This window comes from Cetorhinus maximus, chromosome 28 (assembly GCF_964194155.1).
Source record: "Cetorhinus maximus chromosome 28, sCetMax3.hap1.1, whole genome shotgun sequence".
NCBI lineage: Eukaryota > Metazoa > Chordata > Chondrichthyes > Lamniformes > Cetorhinidae > Cetorhinus > Cetorhinus maximus.
The window spans coordinates 16,477,044-16,501,338 of record NC_135906.1 but is presented as its reverse complement, the minus strand read 5'-3'; the positions used below and the strand labels follow the sequence as shown (position 1 = coordinate 16,501,338).

At 46.4% G+C, this 24,295-nt stretch overlaps 1 protein-coding gene across 3 annotated transcripts in view; it reads right to left on the bottom strand.

Moving 5' to 3' along the window:
• The window catches only part of pde4a (phosphodiesterase 4A, cAMP-specific), a 416,509-nt gene that overhangs the window by 18,266 nt on the left and 373,948 nt on the right, over nucleotides 1–24,295 (bottom strand). For all 3 annotated transcript variants that reach the window (XM_078531259.1, XM_078531260.1, XM_078531262.1), the window contains 3 exons: nucleotides 8,478–8,571; nucleotides 5,015–5,196; nucleotides 3,049–3,147 (listed from right to left, as the gene is read on the bottom strand). In XM_078531259.1, coding sequence (XP_078387385.1) covers nucleotides 3,049–3,147; nucleotides 5,015–5,196; nucleotides 8,478–8,571 — 375 coding nt within the window. The remainder of the gene's footprint in view (nucleotides 1–3,048; nucleotides 3,148–5,014; nucleotides 5,197–8,477; nucleotides 8,572–24,295) is intronic.

Genomic DNA, 24,295 nt, shown 5'->3' with positions numbered 1-24,295 from the left:
CCCTTACACTGAATAAACAGTTATCATGTACAATTACACAGTGAGTGCCCCTTACACTGAATAAACAGTGACTCTGTAAAATTACAGTGGGTGATCCTCACCCTGAATAAACAGTGACTCTGTACAGTAACACAGTGAGTGACCCTTACACTGAATAAACAGTGACTCTGTACAGTTACACATTGAGTGACCCTTACACTGAATAAACAGTGACTCTGTACAGCTACGCAGTGAGTGCCCCTTACACTGAATAAACAGTGACTCGGTACAGTTACAGTGAGTGACCCTTACACTGAATTAACAGTTGTCATGTACAGTTATATAATGAGTGACCCTTACCCTGAATAAACAGTGACTCTGTACAGTAACACTGTGAGTGATCCTTACCCTGAATAAACAGTGACTCTGTACAGTTACAGTGAATGACCCGTACCTTGAATTAACAGTGACTCTGTACAGTAACACAGTGAGTGACCCTTACACTGAATAAATAGTGACTCTGTACAGTTACACATTGAGTGACCCTTACACTGAATAAACAGTGACTCTGTACAGCTACGCAGTGAGTGCCCCTTACACTGAATAAACAGTGACTCGGTACAGTTACAGTGAGTGATCCTCACCCTGAATAAACAGTGACTCTGCACAGTAACACAGCAAGTGATCCTTACACTGAATAAACAGTGACTCTGTACAGTTACAGTGAATGACCCTTACCCTGAATTAACAGTGACTCTGTACAGTAACACAGTGAGTGACCCTTACACTGAATAAAAAGTGACTCTGTACAGTTACACATTGAGTGACCCTTACACTGAATAAACAGTCACTCTGTACAGTTACACAGTGTGTGACCCTTACACTGAATAAACAGTGACACTGTACAGTTACAGTGAATGACCCTCGCCCTGAATAAACAGTGACTCTGTACAGTAACACAGTGAGTGATCCTTACACTGAATAAACAGTGACACTGTAAAATTAAAGTGAGTGATCCTCACCCTGAATAAACAGTGACTCTGTACAGTAACACAGCAAGTGATCCTTACACTGAATAAACAGTGACTCTGTACAGTTACAGTGAATGACCCTTACCCTGAATTAACAGTGACTCTGTACAGTAACACAGTGAGTGACCCTTACACTGAATAAACAGTGACTCTGTACAGTTACACATTGAGTGACCCTTACACTGAATAAACAGTCACTCTGTACAGCTACGCAGTGAGTGACCCTTACACTGAATAAACAGTGACTTGGTACAGTTACAGCGAGTGACCCTTACACTGAATAAACAGTTATCATGTACACTTACACAGTGAGTGCCCCTTACACTGAATAAACAGTGACTCGGTACAGTTACAGTGAGTGACCCTTACGCTGAATAAACAATGACTCTGTACAGTTACAGTGAATGACCCTTACACTGAATAAACAGTGACTCTGTACAGTAACACAGTGAGTGACCCTTACACTGAATAAACAGTGACTCTGTACAGTTATACAGTAAGTGACCCTTACCCTGAATAAACAGTGACTCTGTACAGTTACAGTGAATGGCCCTTACACTGAATAAACAGTGACTCTGTACAGTAACACAGTGAGTGACCCTTACACTAAATAAACAGTGACTCTGTACAGTAACACGGTGAGTGACCCTTACACTAAATAAACAGTGACTCTGAACAGTGCACCGGAATCTGTGTTAATGGATCAGGGTAACGCCTGTGTTTGGCAGGCGGGTTTTGGGGCTGGCCTTTGCACTGCTCTGAGAGTCCAAGCCAGATGGTCAAAGCGCTGTTGTTAGTGAGTGAAGTGGTGGCCTGCGTGGGGAGATGGAATAGAAAACAGCAAATAGGTGAGAAACTGACTCCGATCGGAAGAGCAGTGAACACTGGTGGCGGTGAGTGCTGCCAAGGCCTGGGGACAAAGGTGCAGTGAGGTCTGAACCCGGGGCGTGAAGGTGCAGCGGGGTCGGAGCCTGAGGAGTGAAGGTGCAGTGGGTCGGAGCCTGAGGAGTGAAGTTGCAGGGGGGTCGGAGCCCCGTGTGTGATCTGGGCCGGGCTGGTGCCCGGGGTATGATCTGGGCGGGGCCAGAGCCCGGGGTATGATCTGGGCGGGGCCGGAGCCCGGTGTGTGATCTGGGCGGGGCTGGAGCCCGGGGTGTGATCTGGGTGGGGCCGGTGCCCGAGATGTGATCTGGGCGGGGCCGGTGCCCGAGGTGTGATCTGGGCGGGGCTGGTGCCCGGGGGAGGGGGGTGTGATCTGGGCGGGGCCAGTGCCCGGGGTGTGATCTGGGCGGGGTCGGTGCCCGGGGGAGGGGTGTGTGATCTGGGCGGGGCCGGTGCCCGGGGTGTGATCTGGGCGGGGCCGGTGCCCGGGGTGTGATCTGGGCGGGGCCGGTGCCAGGGGGAGGGGGTGTGATCTGGGTGGGGCCGGTGCCCGGGGTGTGATCTGGGCGGGGCCGGTGCCAGGGGGAGGGGGGTGTGATCTGGGCGGGGTCGATGCCCGGGGGTGGGGGGATCTGGGCGGGGCCGGTGCCCGGGGTGTGATCTGGGCTGGGTCGGTGCCCGGGGGAGGGGTGATCTGGGCGGGGCCGGTGCCCGGGGGAGGGGTGATCTGGGCGGGGCCGGTGCCCGGGGGAGGGGTGATCTAGGCGGGGCTGGTGCCCGGGGGAGGGGGGATCTGGGTGGGGCCGGTGCCCGGGGTGTGATATGGGCGGGGCCGGACGGGAGACTGTGTGACAGGCTTTCCAGCAAATCTGTGAGATTTATCTTCGTTGTATCTGAGAGTTAATGTGTATTTTGTAATATATATCTGTGATTTGCTTGTTAATTCATGTCTGAATAATGTTGATTTTGGTTTAAATGTGAAATCTTGTCCATTTGGTTGTCAGTTCTGGTCAGTTGGTTAATTTGGTTCTTTTGGTTAGTTGATTACTTGGTGATTGCACTAACAGTTATACTGTGAGAGAACGTTACGCTAAATAAACAGTTACCCAGAATAACCCTGACCCTACACTGTCTGTTAGGCAAGTTAAGTTCCTACCTGGAAGATAGCATACATGATGCAGCTGAGTGGCCTGTTGTTAGAGAACTCCGAAACCCGGAAAATGTTAAGGCCCCATATGTTCAAATCATCCAATTCCTAGAAGAAACAGGACAACACTCTAAACACAACCCAAATATCCTTCATCAATGATAAAAGCAAAATACTGCGGATGCTGGAAATCTGAAACAAAAACAGAAAATGCTGGAAAAACTCAGCAGGTTTCACAGCATCTGTGGAGAGAAAGACAGAGTTAACGCTAGAGCTCTGAAAAAGAGTCATACGGACTCGAAACTTTAACTCTGTTTTTCTCTCCACAGATGCTGTTAGACCTGCTGAGTTTTTCCAGCATTTTCTGTTTTTGTATCCTTCGTCAATGACCTTCCTTCCATCATAAGATCAGAAGTGGGGGTGTTCGCTGATGATTGCACAATGTTCAACACCATTCGCGACTCCTCAGATACTGAAACAGTCCATGTCCAAATGCGGCAAGACCTGGACAATATCCAGGCTTGGGCTGAACAAGTGCAAAGTAACATTCGTGTCACACAAGTGCCAGTCAATGACCATCTCCAACAATCTCTAACCATCGCCCTTTGACATTCAACAGCATTACTGTCACCGAATCCCCCACTATCAACATTCTGGGGGGGATTACCATTGACCAGAAATTGAACTGGATGAGCTATATAAATAGTGTGGCTACAAGAGCAGGTCAGAGGCTAGGAATCGTGCAACGAGTAACTCACCTCCCGACTCCCCAACGCCTGTCCATAACCTACAAGGCACAAGTCAGGAGTGTGATGGAATACTCCCCACTTACCTGGATGAGTGCAGCTCCTACAACACTCAAGGAGCTTGACACCGTCCAGGACAAAGCAGCCGCCTGATTGGCATCACATCCACTCCCTCCACCACCAACGCACAGTAGCAGCAGTATGTACCATCTACAAAATGCACTGCAGCAACTCACCAAGGCTCTTTCGGCAGCACCTTCTAAACCCACGAGCTACCTCTACCACTTTGAAGAATAAGGGCAGCAGGCACATGGGAACACCACCACCTGGAAGTTCCCCTCCAAACTACACGCAATCCTGACCTGGAAATATATCGCCGTTCCTTCACTGTCGCTGGGTCAAAATCTTGGAACTGCCTTCCTAACAGCACTGTGGGTGTACCTACACCACATGGACTGCAGCGGTTAAAGAAGGCAGCTCACCACCACCTTCTCATGGGCAATTAGGGACAGGCAATAAATTCTGGCCCAGACAGCGACACCCACATCCCGTGAAAGAATAAATTAAAAAAGAACAGAACAGCTGGAAAATTGTAATATTATTGATTGATTCTATCAGGCCATTGGTCCTGAAGGTGCTAATTCTCCCGGGGATACACATCCCCCTCTCCTGAAATCTCTAGGGTGCAGTTCCCCCTCTCCTGACTCTCCCTGGGTTACAGTCCCTCCTCTCCTGAAGGTGTCGACCCTCCCTGGGGTACAGTCCCTTCTCTCCTGAGGGTGCTGACTCTCCCTGGGGTACAGGTCTTCCTCTCCTGAAGGTACTGAGCCTTCCTGGGATATGGACAGTCTGGAACCACACCATCCAGGAGCAGCTGAATATTTCAGCATATCATTGCTGTGTCTAAAGCTATATACTCCCTAAGTGTCTATTCTCATCCATCCACTTGGAATCAGAAGTCAATGAGTGCTGTGCTTGGGAGCCAGGGGACTAGGGTCAACTGCAGAGCTGCCCTAACGTAGATCAGCTAATTGCACAGGCTTGAGGAGAAACCTGGTCTCTTCTGTTCTCTGAGGTTCAGTACCACAGAAGGCTAGGCATTTCCATGGGATTTTCAGTGAGTTCGCTTACCAGGAGAGCAAGCTGGAGCAGTTGGCAGACTTGGCACAATGCCAGTTTGCTCCTTGCTGGCTGATACTTGTGTTCTGGGTGCCACACGTTAATATTACCTTGGTCAGTGCTTCCTCCTGCTGGGTCTTCACTCCAAACCTGGGGATGCTGGAGTTACTGAGGTTGAAGCTAGAGCTGTGGGTCAGTTTCTTCACACCACTGATCTGACACATGGGCAGTTTCTTTTTCTTGTCTCGTTCCTTCTGTGTGGGAGGTGGGATCTCCACTTCATTCTGCTTATCTGAAAGGAAGTGACAGGTGGTAGGTGAAAGTTAATGCAGAGAAATATGAAGTTACGTGTTCTGGCAGAAAGAATGAGGATAGGCAAAATACACAGATACCCACACAAATACACAGATACGCATACAAATACATAGACACAAATTCACAGATACCCACACAAATACATAGACACAAATACACAGACACCCACACAAATACATAGACACAAATACACAGACACCCACACAAATACATAGACACAAATACACAGACACCCACACAAATACATAGACACAAATACACAGACACCCACACAAATACATAGACACAAATACACAGACACCCACACAAATACATAGACACAAATACACAGACACCCACACAAATACATAGACACAAATACACAGACACCCACACAAATACATAGACACAAATACACAGACACCCATACAAATACATAGACACAAATACACAGACACCCACACAAATACACAGACACAAATACACAGACACAAATACACAGACACCCACACAAATACACAGACACCCACACAAATACATAGACACAAATACACAGACACCCACACAAATACATAGACACAAATACAGACACCCACACAAATACACAGACACAAATACACAGACACCCACACAAATACACAGACACCTACACAAATACATAGACACAAATACACAGACACCCACACAAATACATAGACACAAATACACAGACACAAATACACAGACACAAATACACAGACACCCACACAAATACATAGACACAAATACACAGACACCCACACAAATACATAGACACAAATACACAGACACCCACACAAATACACAGACACAAATACATAGACACAAATACACAGATACCCACACAAATACACAGACATAAATACACAGATACCCACACAAATACATAGACACCCACACAAATACACAGGCACAAATACACAGAAACCCACACAAATACACACACAAATACATAGGCACCCACACAAATATGGAGATACAAAGACAAATACATACACAAATACACAGATACCCACACAAATACACAGATACCCACACAAATACATACACAAATACATAGACTCCCAAACAAATACAAACACAAATACACAGATACCCACACAAATACATAAACACCCACACACATTTATACACAAATACTTGAAACCCACAAAAACACAGATACCCACACAAATACACAGAAGCACACACAAGTACACAGATACCCACACAAATACACAGATACCCACACAAATACATACACAAATACATAGACTCCCAAACAAATACAAACACAAATACACAGATACCCACACAAATACACAGGCACAAATACATAGAAACCCACACAAATACACACACAAATACATAGGCACCCACATAAATATGGAGATACAAAGACAAATACATACACAAATACACAGATACCCGCACAAATACATAGACACCCACACAAATACACACACAAATACTTGAAACCCACAAAAAACACAGATACCCACACAAATACACAGAAGCACACACAAATACACAGATACCCACACAAATACACAGATACCCACACAAATATATACACAAATACATAGACTCCCAAACAAATACAAACACAAACACACACACAAATACATAGGCATGTACAAAAACACAGGTGCCCATACAAATACACAGAAACACACACAAATACACAGACACCCACACAAATACACAGCCACAAATATACAGATACACACACAAATATGCAGATACCCACACAAATACATAGACACCCACACAAATACACTGATACCTACACAAATACACAGGTACCCATACAAATATACAGACACCCACATAAATACACACACAAATACATAGGCACCCACACAAATACACAGATACCCACACAAATACACGGACACAAATACACAGATACCCTCACAAATACACAGATACACAGACAAATAAACACATACATACAGATACCCACACAAATACACACACACATACAAATACACAGATTCCCACACAAATACATAGGTAACCACACAAATACACCGATACCCACACAAATACATGCACAAATACATAGACGCCCACACAAATACACACGTAAATACATATACTCACACAAATACACACACAAATATATAGACACCCACACAAATACACACAAATACGCAGATACACACACAAATACACACACAAATCCACAGATACCCACACAAATACATAGATACACACACAAATACACAGATGACCCACACAAATACACAGATACGCACACAAATATATAGACACCCACACAAATACACTGATACCCACACAAATACACAGACACCCACACAAATATATAGACACCCACACAAATACACTGATACCCACACAAATATACAGATACCCATACAAATACATACAAATACACAGGCATCCACACAAATACACACACAAATACATAGACACCCACACAAATGTATCGATGCCCACATAAATACACAGGCAGAAATACAGATACCCACAGAAATATACAGAGACACACAAATACACCAACACACACATAAGTACAGACACACAAATACAGAGACACAGAGTAGGGGTTAGTCTCTGCTTTTGTCGAGGTGCCCTTGGGCAGACTTAAAACTGCAACAAACGTACCACCCGGAAAACAACATGGTTTTCTGTATGTATATATCTAACTCACCCAATCCTCTCCCTCTTCTCTCCCATTCCCTCCCTGAACCTCTCTTCCCACCCTCCTCTCCCTCTGTCTCTTCCTAAAATCCCACCTCTCAGTCTGTCTCTCCCTGGGGTGCCTCCTCTCCCTCGGTCTCTCCCTGGGGTGCCTCCTCTCCCTCTGTCTCTCTCAGTGTCTCCTCTCCCTCTGTCTCACCCTGGATTACCTCCTCTCTCTGTCTCTCCCTGAATTATCTCCTCTCCCTTGGTCTCTCCCTGAGATAGCTCCTCTCCCTCTGTCTCTCCCTGGGTTACCTCCTCTCTCTCTGTCTCTCCCTGAGTTACCTCCCCTCCCTCTGTCTCTCCCTGGGTTACCTCCTCTCTCTCTCTCTGTCTCTCCCTGGGTTACCTCCTCTCTCCCTCTGTCTCTCCCTGAGTTATCTCCCCTCCCTCCATCTCTCCCTGGGTTACCTCCTCTCTCTCTCTGTCTCTCCCTGGGTTACCTCCTCTCTCTCTGTCTCTCCCTGGGGTACCTCCTCTCCCTCTGTCCTTCTCTAGGATGCCTGCTCTCCCCCGTCTCCTCCCAGGGTGCCTGCCCTACAGGGTCTTTCTCCAGGATGTCTTCTCACTTACCGAGGAAGGTGCTGGAGATGTACTCAGAGACCTGGTTCCCTGAACGGCTCATTTCTGAGAGATGAGTCAGTTCCCTGTTCAGCATCCTCTTGAACTGTTATAGAGACAGAGAGGGAGGTGTGAATACAAACCTGGGCAGCATATTTTCAAACCCCACCCCTCATGGTTAAAATATCAAAAAGCACAAATGTTGTGCAGGCCAATTAATAAACCCATCCAGTGCTGCCCAGCGTCTATGATTAACTGGAGCTATGGCCCCTCTTTGAAACAGAACCATTTTGGTATAACTGACTTCAGCCATTAACCAAGTTTCAGGAGCAGGGTATCAGGCAACAGTCATGTGGGGCAACTCTCTTAGAGCTCGTGTTGGCACTGGAGGCCCAATCCAATTCTGTCCTCATGCTCTTACTTGTGGGTTTCACTGTGTCCTGATCAAACATGGCAGACCCAGGGGTGGTACGGCAATGTGGCAACTGCTGACCGTCCAGCGGAGACCACAGCTCATTCAACACAGCCATGATATCAACTCAGTGTGGTTCTGTTCACTAACTGAGCCCCCGGAGATAGATTCCAGCACATCTTTATTTTCCACGAAATGTGCAACAATGTATTTCATGACAAATGTATTATAAAATATATTATCAAACTATTCAAAATGACCACTGCATAATTGCAAGTGTGTGGGATGTGGGGAGAGTGTACTTTTTACTCTTTCATGGGATATGCGCATCACCGGCAAGATCAGCATTTTTTACCCATTCTTAAGTTCCCTAGAGAAAGTGCCGGTGAGCTGCTTTCTTGAACTGTTACACTCTATGTGGTGTAGGGAGTTCCAGTATTTTGACCCAGCGACAGTGAAGGAACGGTGATATATTTCCAAATCAGGCTGGTGTGTGACTTGGAGCGGAAGTTCCAGGTGGTGGTGTTTCCATCTATCGGCTGCCCTTGTCCTTCTAGATGGTAGCGGTCGTGTGTTTGAAAGGTGCTGTCGAAGGAGCCTTGGTGAGTTGCGACAGTGCATCTTGTAGATGGTACACACACTGCTGACACTGTGTACAGTGGTGGAGGCAGTGAATGTTTAAGATGGTGGATGGGGTGCCGAGCAAACTGCTTTGTCCTGGATGTTATTGAGCTTCTTGAGTGTTGTTGGAATTACATTCATCCAGGCAAGTGGAGAGTATTCCATCACACCCCTGACTTGTAACTTGTAGGTGGTGGGCAGGCTTTGAGGAGTCAACAGATGAGTTACTCTCCACAGGATTCCTAACGTCTGACCTGTTAACTGTAGCCAAATTATTTATATGGCTAGTTCAGTTCAGTTTCTGGTCAATGATAACTCCCAGGATGTTGATAGTGAGGGATTCAGTGATGGTAATGCCATTGAATGTCGAGGGTTGCTGACTAAGTGCTTGATAACACTGTCAATGTGTGTGTGTTTGGGAGGAGTGGGGAGGTGAGTGTAAGTGGGGTGAGAATGAGAGTTGTGGCAATGATTGTGTGTTCTACAGGAATATTAATGGTAAAAGGGTGGTAAGAGGAGTAGTAGGGCTGATTAGGGACCAAAAAGGGGATTTACACTTGGAGACAAAGAGTATAGCTGAGGTATTAAATGAATACGCTGCCATTTCCGCCAACTCCAGCAAGATTCCATCATCAAACACATCTTCCCTTCACCCTCCCATCGTCAGCATTCCATAGGGACTGTTCCCTCCAGGACACCCTGGTCCACTCCATCACCCGCAACACCTCATCCCCTTCCTACGGCACCTTCCCATGCAATCTCAGAAGATGCAACACCTGCCCCTTTACCTGCTCCCTCCTCACCTTCCAAGGGCCCAAACACTCCTTTCAGGTGAAGCAGCGCTTCACTTGCATCTCCTTCAATTTGGTCTACTGCATTCGCTTCTCCCAATGCGGTCTCCTCTACATTGGGGAGACCAAACGCAGACTGGGTGACCGCTTTGCGGAACACCTTCGGTCTGTCCGCAAGCATGACCCTGACCTCCCTGTCACTTGCCGTTTCAACACTCCACCCTGCTCTCATGTGCATGTCCGTCCTTGGCCTGCTGCAATGTTCCAGTGAAGGTCAACGCAAACTGGAGGAACAGCACCTTATCTTCCGATTAGGCAATTTACAGCTTTCTGGACTGAACATTGAGTTCAACAACTTCAAACCATGAACTCTCTCCTCTATCTTCACCCTTTTTAAAAAATTTATTTTTATTTATTTACTTATTTTCAGTTTTCTTCATTTATTCATTGTTTTATCCCCTTTTTATCCCTTTTTAAATCCTTTTCCCCCTACCATTGCACCTGGACCCCCCCATCCTCTCCCCCTCAGGATAATCTGTCACTTGTTCTATGTTGTTCTTCCACAGAGTGCTGACCCTAGAAGGAGTTAAAATTGATAAGGAGGAGGTATTGGATAGGCTGTCTGTACTGTAAGTTGACAAGACACAGGGACCGGACAAGATTTGGTCAGTGGTCAGGGACAGGAGGGTGTGACTGCAAGTGAGGCAGGTAAGGGGACCCAGAGGGCAGGAGTACAGGAGCCTGGGCCCTTGCAATTGTCCAACAGGTTTGAGGTTTTTTCAGCTTCTTTAGATGAGAGTGGGGGCTGCAGGGCGGATGAGCTAACTGGCCATGGCACCGTGGTACAGGAAGCCATTCAAGCAGGGATTAGTTACAAGGAATGTAGTGGTAGTAGGGGACAGTATAGTCAGAGGGATTGACACCGTTCTCTGCAGCAAAGAGCGTGAATCCAGACGGCTGTATTTCCTGCCCGGGGCCGGGGGTCGGGGCATCTGCTCGGGCCTGGAAAGGAAATTGCAGTAGGTGGAATAGGACCCAGTCGTTGTGGTCCATGTTGGTACCAACGACATAGGCAGGACAAAGAAGGGGATCTGCACAGTTAGTATGAGGAGCTTGGCACAAAGTTAAGAAGCAGAACCTCAAAGGTCACAATCGCTGGATTATTACCTGAGCCACGTGCAAATTGGCATAGGACAAATCAGATAAGGAGATGAATGCCTGGCTCAAAGACTAGTGTGGGAGAAGTGGATTCCAGTTCGTGGGGCACTGGCAGAAATACTGGGGAAAGTGCGATCTGTACCGTTGGGACGGTCTACACCTGAACCGTGCTGGGACCAATGTTCATGCAAGCCGCATAACTAGGGAAGTAGACAGGATTTTAAATTAAGTAGTGGGGGCAAGGGTGCCAATTTGAGAAGATGTGGTAAATCAAAGAGCAGAGACAAGGCTCTTATTACGGGAAATGATAAACAGACCATGACAGGAAGGGATAGAGAGTGCAAATCTAACAGTAAATCAACTGAACAGACTAGAGGTTATAAAAAGAATAAAAGGATCAAACTAAAGCCTCTGTATCTGAATGCACGAAGCATTCAAAACAAAACAGATGAACTGACAGCACACATAGAGATAAATAGGTACGATTTGATAGCCATTACAGAGACATGGCTGCAGGAGGACATGGATTGAGACCTGAATATTAAAGGGTATAGGGCATTTAAGAAGGACAGGAAGCGAGGAAAAGGTGGAGGGGTGGCTCTATTAGTTAATGATGGTATTAGCACAATAGAGAAGGATGACCTAAGTTCAGGAAACTAGGATGACCTAAGTTCAGGAAACAGTTTGGGTAGAGATGAGAAATGGTAAAGGCAAGAAGTCACTTGTGGGAATCATGGCCCCCAATGGTAACCACACGGTAGGATGGAGCATAAGGGAAGAAATAATGGGAGCTTGTCAGAAAGGCACAGCGATAATCATGGGCGATTTTAATCTACATATTGACTGGAAAAGTCAGATGGGCAAAGGTAGCCTAGATGAGGAGTTCATAGAATGTTCCTGAGATGGTTTCTTAGAGCAGCATGTTCAGGAGCCAACTAGACCTGGTATTGTGCAACGCAATGGGATTAATTAATGATCTCATAGTGAAGGAGCCCCTAGGTAGCAGCAACTATAATATGATTGGATTTTACATTCAATTTGAGGGAGAAAGGAGTGGGTCCAAGGCTATGTTTTTAAACTCAAAAAAGGGAAATTATGAGGGCATGAAAGCAGAGAGAACTAAAGTGAATTGGCAAATTAGGTTAAGGGATAGGTCAATAGAGATGCAGTGGCAAATAGTTAAGGGGGGTATTTCAGAATGCACAGAATAGATACATTCCAACGAGTAAGAAAAAGTCCAAGGGACGGACACACCATTGGTGGTTAAGTAGAAAGATAGTATCAAGCTTAAAGAAAAAGTATATAATTGTGCAAAGATATGTGGAAGGCCAAGAGATTAGACAGAATATAAGGAGCAACAAAGGATGACCAAAAGATTAATAAGGAGGGAAAAATTAGAGTACAAGAGAAAGCGAGCCAGAAATATAAAAACGGATAGTAAGAGTTTCTATAAATATTTTAAAAAGAAACGAGTTAACAAAGCGAGCATTTGTCTTATAGAAAGTGAGTCTGGAGAATTGATAATAGAAAACAAGGAAAAGGCAGATGAATTGAACAGGTATTTTGCATCAGTTTTCACTATAGAGGATACAAGTAACATCCCAGAAGCAGCTATGAATCAGGAAATGGAAGGTAGGGAGGAACTCAGGAAAATTACAATCACCAGAGAAGTAGCACTGAGTAAATTGTTGGAGCTGTGGGCTGAGAAGAGCCCGGATCCTGATGGACTTCATCCTAGGATCTTAAAAGAAGTGTCTGGTGAGATAATTGATGCATTGGTTTTAATTTTCCGAAACTCCCTAGATTCGGGGAAGGTCCCATTAGGTTGGAAGATAGCAAATGTAACTCCATTATTCAAAAAGGGAAGGAGCCAGAAAGCGGGAAACTACAGGCCAGTTAGCAAAACATCTGTTACAGGGAAAATGTTAGAAACTATTATTAAGGAAGCTACAGCAGGGCACTTGGATAAGTTCAAGGTAATCAGGCAGACTCAACATGGTTTTGTGAAAGGAAAATCATGTTTAACCAACTTATTGGAGTTCTTTGAGAAAGTAACATGTTCTGTGGATAAAGGGGAACTGGTGGATGCACTGTACTTAGATTTCCAGAAGGCATTTGTTAAAGTGCCAAATCAAAGGTTACTGAGGAAAATATAAGCTCATGGTATAGGGGCAATATATTGGCATGGATAGAAGATTGGCTGGCTAACAGGCAGCAGAGAGTAGGCATAAATGGGTCTTTTTCAGGTTGACAAGATGTAATGAGTGGTGTGCCACAGGGATCAGCACTGGGACCTCAACTGTTTACAATTTATATAAATGACTTGGATGGTTGCCAAATTTGCTGATGACAATAAGATAGGAAAGTAAGTTGTGAAGAGGACATAAGGAGGCTACAAAAAGATATAGATAGATTGTGAGTGGGCAAAGATCTGGCAAATGGAGCTTAATGTGGGAAAATGTGAAATTGTCCAATTTAACAGGAAGAATAAAAGAGAAGCATATTATCTAAATGGTGAGAGATTGCAGAGCTCTGAGATGCAGAGGGATCTGGGTGTCTTAGTGCATGAAGCGCAAAAGGCTAGTATGCAAGTACAGCAAGTAATTAAGAAAGCTAATAGAATGTTATCATTTATTGCGAGGGGAATTGAATACAAAATGGGGAGGTTGTGCTTCAGTTATACAGAGCATTAGTGAGACCACATTTGGAGTACTGTGTATAGTTTTGGTCACCTTATTTAAGGCATGATATAAATGCATTGGAAGCAGTTCAGAGGAGGTTTACCAGGCTAATACCTGGAATGGGGGAGGTTGTCTTATGAGGAAAGGTTGGACAGGCTAGGATTGTATCTGCTGGAGCTTAGAAGAGTAGGAGGCGATTTGATTGAAACATATAAGATCCTGAAGGGTCTTGACAGGGTGGATGTGGAGAGGATGTTTTCTCTTGTGGGAGAATCTAGAACTAGGGGTCACTGTTTAAAAATAAGGGGTGGCTATTTAAAACGGAGGTGAGATGAAATTTTTTCACTCAGAGGGTCGTGAGTCTTTCGAGCTCTCTTCCTGAAAAGGCGGTAGAAGCAGAGTCTTTAAATATTTTTAAAGTGGAGGTGGATAGATTCTTGGTAAACAAGGGGGAGATAGGTTATCGGGGGTAGGCACGATGCAGATTTGAGGTTGCTATCAGATCAGCCAGGGTCTTATTAAATGGCGGAACAAGCTCGAGGAGCCGAATGGCCTACTCCTGCTCCTTGTTCATATATTCGTATGAGGTGCATCCAAGGATACTGAGGGAAGGAAGATTAGAAATTGCAAGGGCACTAGCCATAATTTTTCAGTCTTCCTTAGACTCAGGGGCGGTGCCAGAGGACTGGAGAATTGCAAATGTTACATCCTTGTTCAAAAACGGGTGTAAAGATAAACCCAGGAACTATGGGCCAGTTAATTTTATTTGGTGGTGGGGAAACTTCTAGAAATAATAATTTGGGACAAAATTAATAGATAGACAAATGCATGTTAGTTAAGGAAAGCCAGCATGGATTTCTTAAGGGAAAATCATGTTTAACTATCTTGCTGGAGTTTCTCGAAGAGATAACAGAGAGGGTTGATGAGGGCAATGCTGTTGATGTGGTGTACATGGACTTCCAAAAGGCATTTGATACAGTGTCGCACAACAGACTTGTGAGCAAAGTTATAGCTTATGGAATAAAAGGGACAGTAGCAACATGGATACAGAATTGGCTCAGTGACAGAAAACAGAGAGTAATGGTTAATGGATGTTTTCAGATTGGAGGAAGGTTTATAGTGGAGTTCCCTAGGGTCAGTGTTCGAACCCTTGCTCTTCCTAATATATATTAATGACATGGATCTTGGTGTCCAGGGCACAATTTCAAAATTTGTGAATGACACAAAACTTGGAAGCATTATGAACTGTGAGGAGGACAGTGTAGAATTTCAAAAGGACATAGACAAGTTGGTGGAATGGGTGGGCAAGTGGCAGAAGTTCAATGTGGAGAAACGTGAGGTGATTCATTTTGGTAGGAAGAACATGGGGAGACAATATAAAATAAAGGGTACAACTCTAAAGGGAGTGCTGGAACAGAGGGACCTGGGTGTGTATGTGCATAAGCCATTGAAGGTGGCAGAATAGGTTGCGAGAGCAGTTAATAAACCATATAGTACTCTAGGCTTTATTAATAGGGGTATAGAGTACAAGAGCAAGGAGGTTATGTTGAACTTGTATAAGACACTAGTTCGTTCGACCTCAGTTGGAGTACTGGGTGCCGCACTTTAGGAAGGATGTGAAGATATTGGAGAGAGTGCAGGAAAGATTCACGAGAATGGTTCCAGGGATGAGGAACTTCAGTTACGAAGATAGATTGGAGAAGTTGGAACTGTTTTTGTTGGAGAAGAGAAGGCTGAGAGGAGATTTGATAGAGGTATTCAAAATCATGAGGGGTCTGGACAGAGTAGATAGGGAGAAACTGTTCCCACTTGTGAAAGGATCGAGAGCCAGAGGGCACAGATTTAAAGTAATTGGTAAAAGAAGCAAAAGCGACATGAGGAAAAACTTTTCCACACAATTATGGTCTGGAGTGTGGTGGAGGCCAGTTCAATTGAGGTATTCAAGAGGGAATTAAGCTGTTACCTCAAAAGGGAAAATGTGCAGGGTTATGATGAAAAGGCAGGGGAATGGCACTAGGTGAATTGTTCATTCAAAGAGCTGGTGCAGACACAATAGGCCAAATGGCCTCCTTCTGTCCTGTAACAATTCTATGATTCTGTGCGGGATGTAGGTGTGAATGTGTACAGGGTGTGGTGGTGACTGTTAAGAGATTGCCAGTAATCCAAAGATGCAGTGAACCCAGGTGTATGAATGGCTCAGAGGCAGAAACACTGAGGATGTGATTTATTTGACTCTACACTTCATGAGCTTGAATTCAGTGAGGACTTCCAACCAGTTCCAGTCTTCAAAATTTCACTCCTCTCTTTCCCTGTCCTGACAAAGGATCCAAATTTGACACAAAATTTGCATCTCTCTGGTAGCTGTGCTGTGGATTTTATTTTACCTAAAAGGCTGGTATTCATATTACCCTGTTCACACATGATATACAGCAGTCAATTTCAGAGGAACAGCTTGCCAGTCATGACATCCTGTTTGAGTGATGTTGATTGGAGGAACGATTGCCCCAAGACACCAGCGAAAACATCCCTGATCGTCTTTGAATAGAAACTGGGATTCTTTTATTTCCACCTGTAGGTTATGCAGGGACTCGTTTTATCGTCTCAGCCCTCAGTACAGTGCAGCGCTCCCTCAATAGTGACCCTCCGACAGTGCAACACTCCCTCAGTACTGACCCTCTGACAGTGCAGCACTCCCTCAATACTGACCCTCCGACAGTGCAGCACTCCCTCAATACTGACCCTCCGACAGTGCAGCACTCCCTTAATACTGACCCTCGGACAGTGCAGCACTCCCTCAGTACTGGCCTTCCATGAGTGCAGCACGCACTCCCTCAATACTGACCCTCCGACAGTGCAGCACTCCCTTAATACTGACCCTCGGACAGTGCAGCACTACCTCAGTACTGACCCTCCGGCAGTGCAGCACTCCCTCAGTACTGGCCCTCCATAAGTGCATCAGTCCCTCAGTACTGACCCTCCATGAGTGCAGCACTCCCTCAGTACTGACCCATTGACAGTGCAGCACTCCCTCAGTACTGACCCTTCGACAGTGCAGCACTCCCTCAGTACTGACCCTTCAACAGTGCAGCACTCCCTCAGTACCGACCCTTCGACAGTGCAGCACTCCCTCAGTACTGACCCTTCGACAGTGCAGCACTCCCTCAGTACTGACCCTTCGACAGTGCAGCACTCCCTCTGTACTGACCCACTGACATTTCAGCGTCCTCTCAGTGCTGACCCTCCGACTGAGCAGCCGCTCTCAGCAGCTTCAGCTCACAGTGCGGACACTTTCTGTGTCTGTCGCACAGCTCACGGTGCGGACACTGTCTGTGTCTGTCACACAGCTCACGGTGCGGACACTGTCTGTGTCTGTCACAGTGCAGATACTGTCTGTGTCCGTCACACAGCTCACAATGCAGGCACTGTCTGTGTCTGTCGCACAGCTCATAGTGCAGACACTGTCTGTGTCTGTCACGGTGCGGACACGGTCTGTGTCTGTCACACAGCTCACAGTGCGGACACTGTCTGTGTCTGTCACAGTGTGGACACGGTCTGTGTCTGTCACAGTGTGGACACGGTCTGTGTCTGTCACACAGCTCACAGTGCGGACACTGTCTGTGTCTGTCACAGTGCGGACACGGTCTGTGTCTGTCACATAGCTCACAGTGCAGACATTGTCTGTGTCTGTCAAACAGCTCACAGTGCAGACACGGTCTGTGTCTGTCACACAGCTCACAGTGCAGGCACTGTCTGTGTCTGTCAAACAGCTCACAGTGCGGACACAGCCTGTGTCTGTCACAAAGCTCACAATGCGGACACAGTCTGTGTCTGTCACATAGCTCACAGTGCGGACACGGTCTGTGTCTGTCACACAGCTCACAGTGCGGACACGGTCTGTGTCTGTCACACAGCTCACAGTGCAGACTGTCTGTGTCTGTCACACAGCTCACAGTGCGGACACAGTCTGTGTCTGTCGCACAGCTCACAGTGCGGACACAGTCTGTGTCTGTCGCACAGCTCACAGTGCAGGCACAGTCTGTGTCTGTCACACATCTCACAGTGCGGACACTGTCTGTCTGTCACACAGCTCACAGTGCGGACACAGTCTGTGTCTGTCACACACCTCACAGTGGGGAGGGGGTATATTTGGTGCTGGGGTGTAATTAGGGCTGGGGTGTATATGGGGAGGGGTTGTTTTTGGGGAGAGGGTGTTTTGGATAAGGTGTGTTTTTGGGGAGGGAGGGTATCTGGGAAGGTTGTGTATTTGGGGAGGGAGTTTATTTGGGGAGGGTGTGTATTTGGGGAGGTGTTCTATCTGGGAGGGGGTATTTGGGGAGGGTGTGTGTGTTTGGGGAGAGGTTGTACTTAGGGAGATTGTTTATTTGGGGATATGCTGTATTTGGAGAGGAGATGTTTTTAGGGAGCGGCTGTTTTTGGGAGGGGGTATATCTGGGGTGGGTGTGTATTTGGGGATAGGATGTATTTGGGGGGGGAGTTTATTTGGGGAGTGGGTGTATGTGGGAAGGGTATGTATTTGTGGAGTTGGTGTATTTGGGGAGGGGCTGTATCTGGGGAGGGGGTGTATCTGGCAAGGCGATGTATCTGGGGAGGGGCTGTATCTAGAGAGGGGGTGTATCTGAGTTGGGGGCATATTTGGGGAGGGGGTATTTTTGGGGGGGGTGTTTTTGAGGAGGGGGTGTATCTGGGGAGTGAGTGTATTTACGGATGGGGTTTATTTGGGAAGGGGGCGTATCTGGGGATGGGGCGTATTTGGGGAGGGGGTGTATCTGGGGGTGGGGTGTTTTTGGGGAGGGGTGTAGCTGGGAATGGGGTGTATTTGGGGAAGGGTGTATCTGGGGATGGGGTGTATTGGGGAGGGGGTTTATTTGGGGGGGGTTTATTTGGGAAGCGGGTTTATTTGGGGAGGGGCGTAACTGGGAGGGGGTGTACCTGGCGAGGGGGTGTAACTGGTGAGGGGATGTATCTGGGAAGGGGATGTATCTAGGAAGGGGTTGTATCTGGGACTGGGATGTATTTGGGGAGGGGGTGTATCTGGGGATAGGGTGTATTTGGGGAGGGAGTTTATCTGGGGAAGGGCGTGTCTGGGGAGGGGCTGTGTCTGGTGAGGGGGTGTATTTGGAAGGGTTTGATCCTTTTGATCATAAGACCTGATAAGCAGATTAGAATTGGTCCTTTTAAATCCTGCTCCTGATCTGTCTATTTGCAGACTAAAGCAGCACTGAGTGAAGCAGCTCTTAATGATTGAGAGTGTTTCAATTGAACTCTAAACCTTATACATGGGAATGGCATGTTCTCTGAGGCTAAACTCTTACCTGGATCTGCCTGTGCCGATGAGGGAGGCTGGGACAGTGCTGATGTGGGAAACATTGCTATAAAAATTCAAAATCTCCATGGCAATAGCATCTAGGGATCTGCTATAGTTCCATGACAAGTACCAGCTACTGGAGATACCAACATTGCTATAGCGAACCTCTGAGCTCCTCTCCACACAGGCTCTCCCTAAAGAATCCCTTCTGACAAGACCAGGCTTGGGCACAGTGCTGACTAGTTGCATTATTAACCGGATCCGTTGTACAGAAATGCAAAGGTGAGACTATGATAGGATATGAGGTCATTCTAGTGTCACACAATCATAATGCACAGAAAGATGCCATTCAGTCTGTTCTGCCTTTGCCGTCTCTTTGAAAGGACTTTCCAATTAGTCTTACTCTCCTGCTTTGTCTTGTAGCTCTGCAAATTTCCTCCTTTTCAAGTATTTATCCAATGAAAGTAACTATTGAACCTGCTTCTATCACCCTTTCAGGCAGCTCATTCCAGATCACAACAACTCATTTTTAAAAAGTTTCTCCTTATCCCCCATCTGGTTCTTTTGGCAATTATCTTCAATCTGTGAGCTCCAGTTGCCAATCCTTCTGCCACAGGAAATAGTTTCTCCTTGTTCATGCTATCTGAACCCCTCATGATTTGGAGCACCTCCATTAAATCAACCATTAGCCTTTTCTGCTCTAAGGAGAAGAGCCTCAGCCTCTCTCTCCACATAACTGAAGTCCTCACACCTGGAACTAGTCAATCTCCTGCCTATCCTCTCCGACCTTGACATTATTTATATTTAAAAGATAAGTGAGCAGAAGTTCCAACCAACAGCTGCTTATGTTTACTTAATGAACAAACATCCAGTCTCTGCTCTTGGACCACCTCAATTAACCGATACCAGTAAGGCAGCAGTGAGGGCTGTAACTGTTCTCTGTGTCTCAGACTGTATCCTGTACCCCTCTGTGGATGTCTGTGAGGACAGGCTGGGTTGGCTGTGACTCCCATTGTCTGAGTGCCAGGGGAGGCCCAGTGTCCATGGGAGCATGGTCAGTGCCCACAAGAGAGAAGAGGAGAAAACTAAGGAGAGATCTGCACAGTGTGCAGCATGGAAGTCTGGCACATAAAGGGTTAACATGAGACTGAGTACAGTACTGTCCACACAGTGATACAAGAGAACACATGACCTACACCTAGGAGTCAGTGTAGTGTTGGACAGAGTCGTGTAGGAGCAAGCATGGAGACAACTCCTAGCTTGGACCTTATACTGTACCTAAGTATATAGTTAGTGAGAACAGGGGTGGTGGGGTGAGTGCAACTTATGGAGAATGGAAAAGGGAAGTGGGCAAGGAGAGTATCATATGAATTGAGTCTAATGAGGGTGTGGGTCTCAGTGGTGGGGGGGTTAGGCTAGGGGTGGATGGGAGGATTGTTGCCGAAGTGGATATAAACGGCCTTCATCACAGGCCAGAGAGGGGAATGGAACCAATGTTGATGAATGAAGTTTGTGGACAGCATGGGAAACATGGGGCAGGATTTGCTCCATGAACACTGGGACCCCACCATCAGGGTCAAATGAGGATCATGAATCTGCATTGGGTAGGGAACAGTCAACCAGCTAAAATTTTCAATGGCCAAAGGGCGGGGTCACCATCAAATTAGAAATGGTGGGTGGACTCCAGAAGCCAATAGGAGGCCATCCAGCACTGAAGTAGCAGCACACTGCCCTTTTGGTTAAAGGAGACAGAGGGCGCCTCAAGATGGAGGTGCCTTTGCTCCAACTTTCTAACCTTTTAAATTTAAAAATGACCTTAGCAGCCAGGCCACCATTAGAGGGAGAGCCCCTCCATCAGTACCTAAAATTTATCCCATAGACTCAGTATTTCCGAGGTTCAGTGAAGGAAGGTGTACAGATTGTGAACAAACTGAAACTGCACACTTTAGGAGGTATCTGGGGTCTTGCCCGCCAGCTGGCCAGTTGCTTCTTTTCTGGAAGGCCCACTGAGCCACATGTCGATCAGGCAGTGGCAAGGCCAGCGGCGGGGCCTTCCTCTGGAATCAAGGCGGGGGTCTCGCCTGCTGAGAGCTGCTGGCTAATCAGAGGCCGGCAGCCCTTGTGCTCAGCAGCGTCACTTGGGAGGTTGTGGCTGCTGCTGGAAGGACAGCACCAGCGTCCCTGAATCGCAGAGCCACCCAGGCTACAGGTAAGTAATATACGTGGCGGGAGGGGGTTTTGCAGGGTGGGGGTCACGGGGAAAGAGGTGTAGGTCTCAGCAGCAAGGGCAGCGGGGTGGCTCTCAACAGGCTCCCCCACCCTTTCCGATGTCTAGTCCTTCAATCGGGCACTGAGTGCCTTTGGTCAAGTGACTGCCCCCCAACCCCGAGGAGGTGACAAGCTGGTCGCAGTTTTACTGGTCGTGCACAACACACATCGACAGGCCTACCCACCACTAGGTTATTATCAGCAGCAGCAGGGCAAGGCCCTTAAATGGTCAGTAATTGGCCACTAAAGGGCCTCAATTGGCAACATGTGTGACAGGTAACCATGGGCCTCCCTGCCCAGACTTAATTCTGGTAGAAGCAGGGTTCAGGTTCGCCACCGTCGCACCAAAGTCAATGCCCTTTGGGCCTCCATGCTCGCCACCAGCGAGAGCACAAGATTCTGGCCTTTGTCTCTCTCCCTAGCTCTGTCCAATTGCACACCCTCACTTTCCCTCATTTCCAAACTTCTTTCTTCCCCTTCCCCAGCTCTATCTCTCCCACACTAAGCTGCCAATAATTTTCCATAAACTAATGGAAAATGCGGAGTTCATCCAAAGATACTAATCTACCAGCTGCCAAATTATGTTCTTCAAGTATATAAACAGATCTTAAAAAATTCCTTCTACGTCACTAATACCCCAGAGAGTCAGCAAAGGAAATGGACTCCTGGACCAGCGAAAAACTGGCTACACACAGAGGGTAAAAGGGAACGATTCACTCCCATCTGACACAGATCAAACAGTATTAATCTGGAGTTACTTCCTCAAATCATAGAGAATCATTACAGTACAGAAGGTGGTCATCTGGCCCATCGAGTTCATGCCTCTGTGGAGCAATTCAGTCAGTCCATTCCCCTGCTCTATCTCCAGAACTCTGAAAGTTATTTCCCTCAAGTGCCCACCCAATTTGATCATTTCCACTTCCACCATCCCTGCAGGCAGTTCCAGGAAACGTGACAGCAGTTACTGCGGTAACTTTTTGTTGCTTACTCCCGTAGAGTTATTTTTACAGAAAAAATATTCCGTACGATTTTGCATTTTGATATCTTTACATTTGTCTCAGATTTGATAATCACGTCTGAAAGTTAAATTTAAAGAAGGCACAGATAAAGAGGCTCTGGTGAGCAGTTCAAGCACCTCCAGATCAGGTACATCGTGCTCAAATTCAAAACAGATCTTTCCCCCCCTTACACCATAGTATCAACTATAGAAATGTCTGAAGAAACTTGGCATTGTCATCATGTTCACTCTGGACTGGACTGAAACCACAAGAGGGGTCAGAGAAAAGCCACAGTCCGGTTCTAAGCTTATCAACCAAAGACCCAGTTGTACCAGATCAGAGGCAACAGTACAGCGTTTGGAGATACCTAGATATCTCAGTGGATAAATGCACTAGTACAGTTTTTTGGCACAATCTCTCACTGGCAAGAGACTGTATGGCTTAATGCATGGATGTGCTGCCTACTGGGATGAGCTTTACACAAGGCCCTGGGGTGGGTTGGGGTGGACTGGGCTGGGGTGGACTGGGCAGGGCTGTGTGGGCTGGGTTTGTGCTGGGCTGGAATGGGCTGAGCTGGATCACTCGGTGTTGTGCACCAAGTGCAGTGGGTGCAAACAGAACTTGCTAAACCAAATTCAGATCACATTGTGAAGTGGTGAATGGGGCTAGTGGAGTTGCTGATAGTAAATTGGAGGATTGCATTTTACACCATATGACCAACAATATTATTCTATAAAATATTTGGAACACAGAAACAGGCCGGTGTAAGCCAGCTTAGTGTATCAGATCTATGCTCTTCATTAGTCTAGTGTGCTTTCAAGACTGGGGACACAGCAAGTTCTGGAGCACTGCATTGAAGAGAACTTTTTTAGCCAACATGTAACAAGCCCAATGAGAGGGAATGCAATTCTAGATTTAGCATTGGGAAATGAAGCTGGGCAAGTGGATGAAGTAGCAGTGGGTGACCATTTTGGAGATAGTGACCATAATACAGTTGGATTTAATATAATTATGGAAAAGGATAAAGATAGAACAGGAGTGAAAGTTCTAAATTGGGGAAGGACAAATTTTACGAAGCTGAGAGATGATTTGGCGAAAGTGGACTGGTTACAGCTGCTTGAAGGGAAATCAGTGGCAGACCAGGGAGGCAACAAAAAGCAAGATTCTACAAGCACAGTGTAGACATGTTCCCACAAAGAAAAAAGGCAGTACTGCCAAATCCAGAGCCCCCTGGTTATCTAGAAGCATACAGAGTAAGATAAAGCAGAAAAAGAAAGCTTAAGACAGTCACAAAAAGTTTAATACTGTAGAGAGCCTAGAGGAGTATAGAAAGTACAGGGATGAAGTAGAAAAGGTAATTAGGAAAGCAAAGAGAGGATACGAAAAAATATTGGCGGGTGAAATCAAAGAAAACCCAAAGGTGTTTTACCAATACATTAAGAGCAGGAGAATAACTAAGGAAAAGGTAGAGCCTATCAGAGATGTACATGGTAACTCATGCACTGATGCTGAAGATGCGGGCAGGGTTCTCATTGAGCACTTTGTCTCTGTCTTCACTAAGGAGAAGGACAAAGC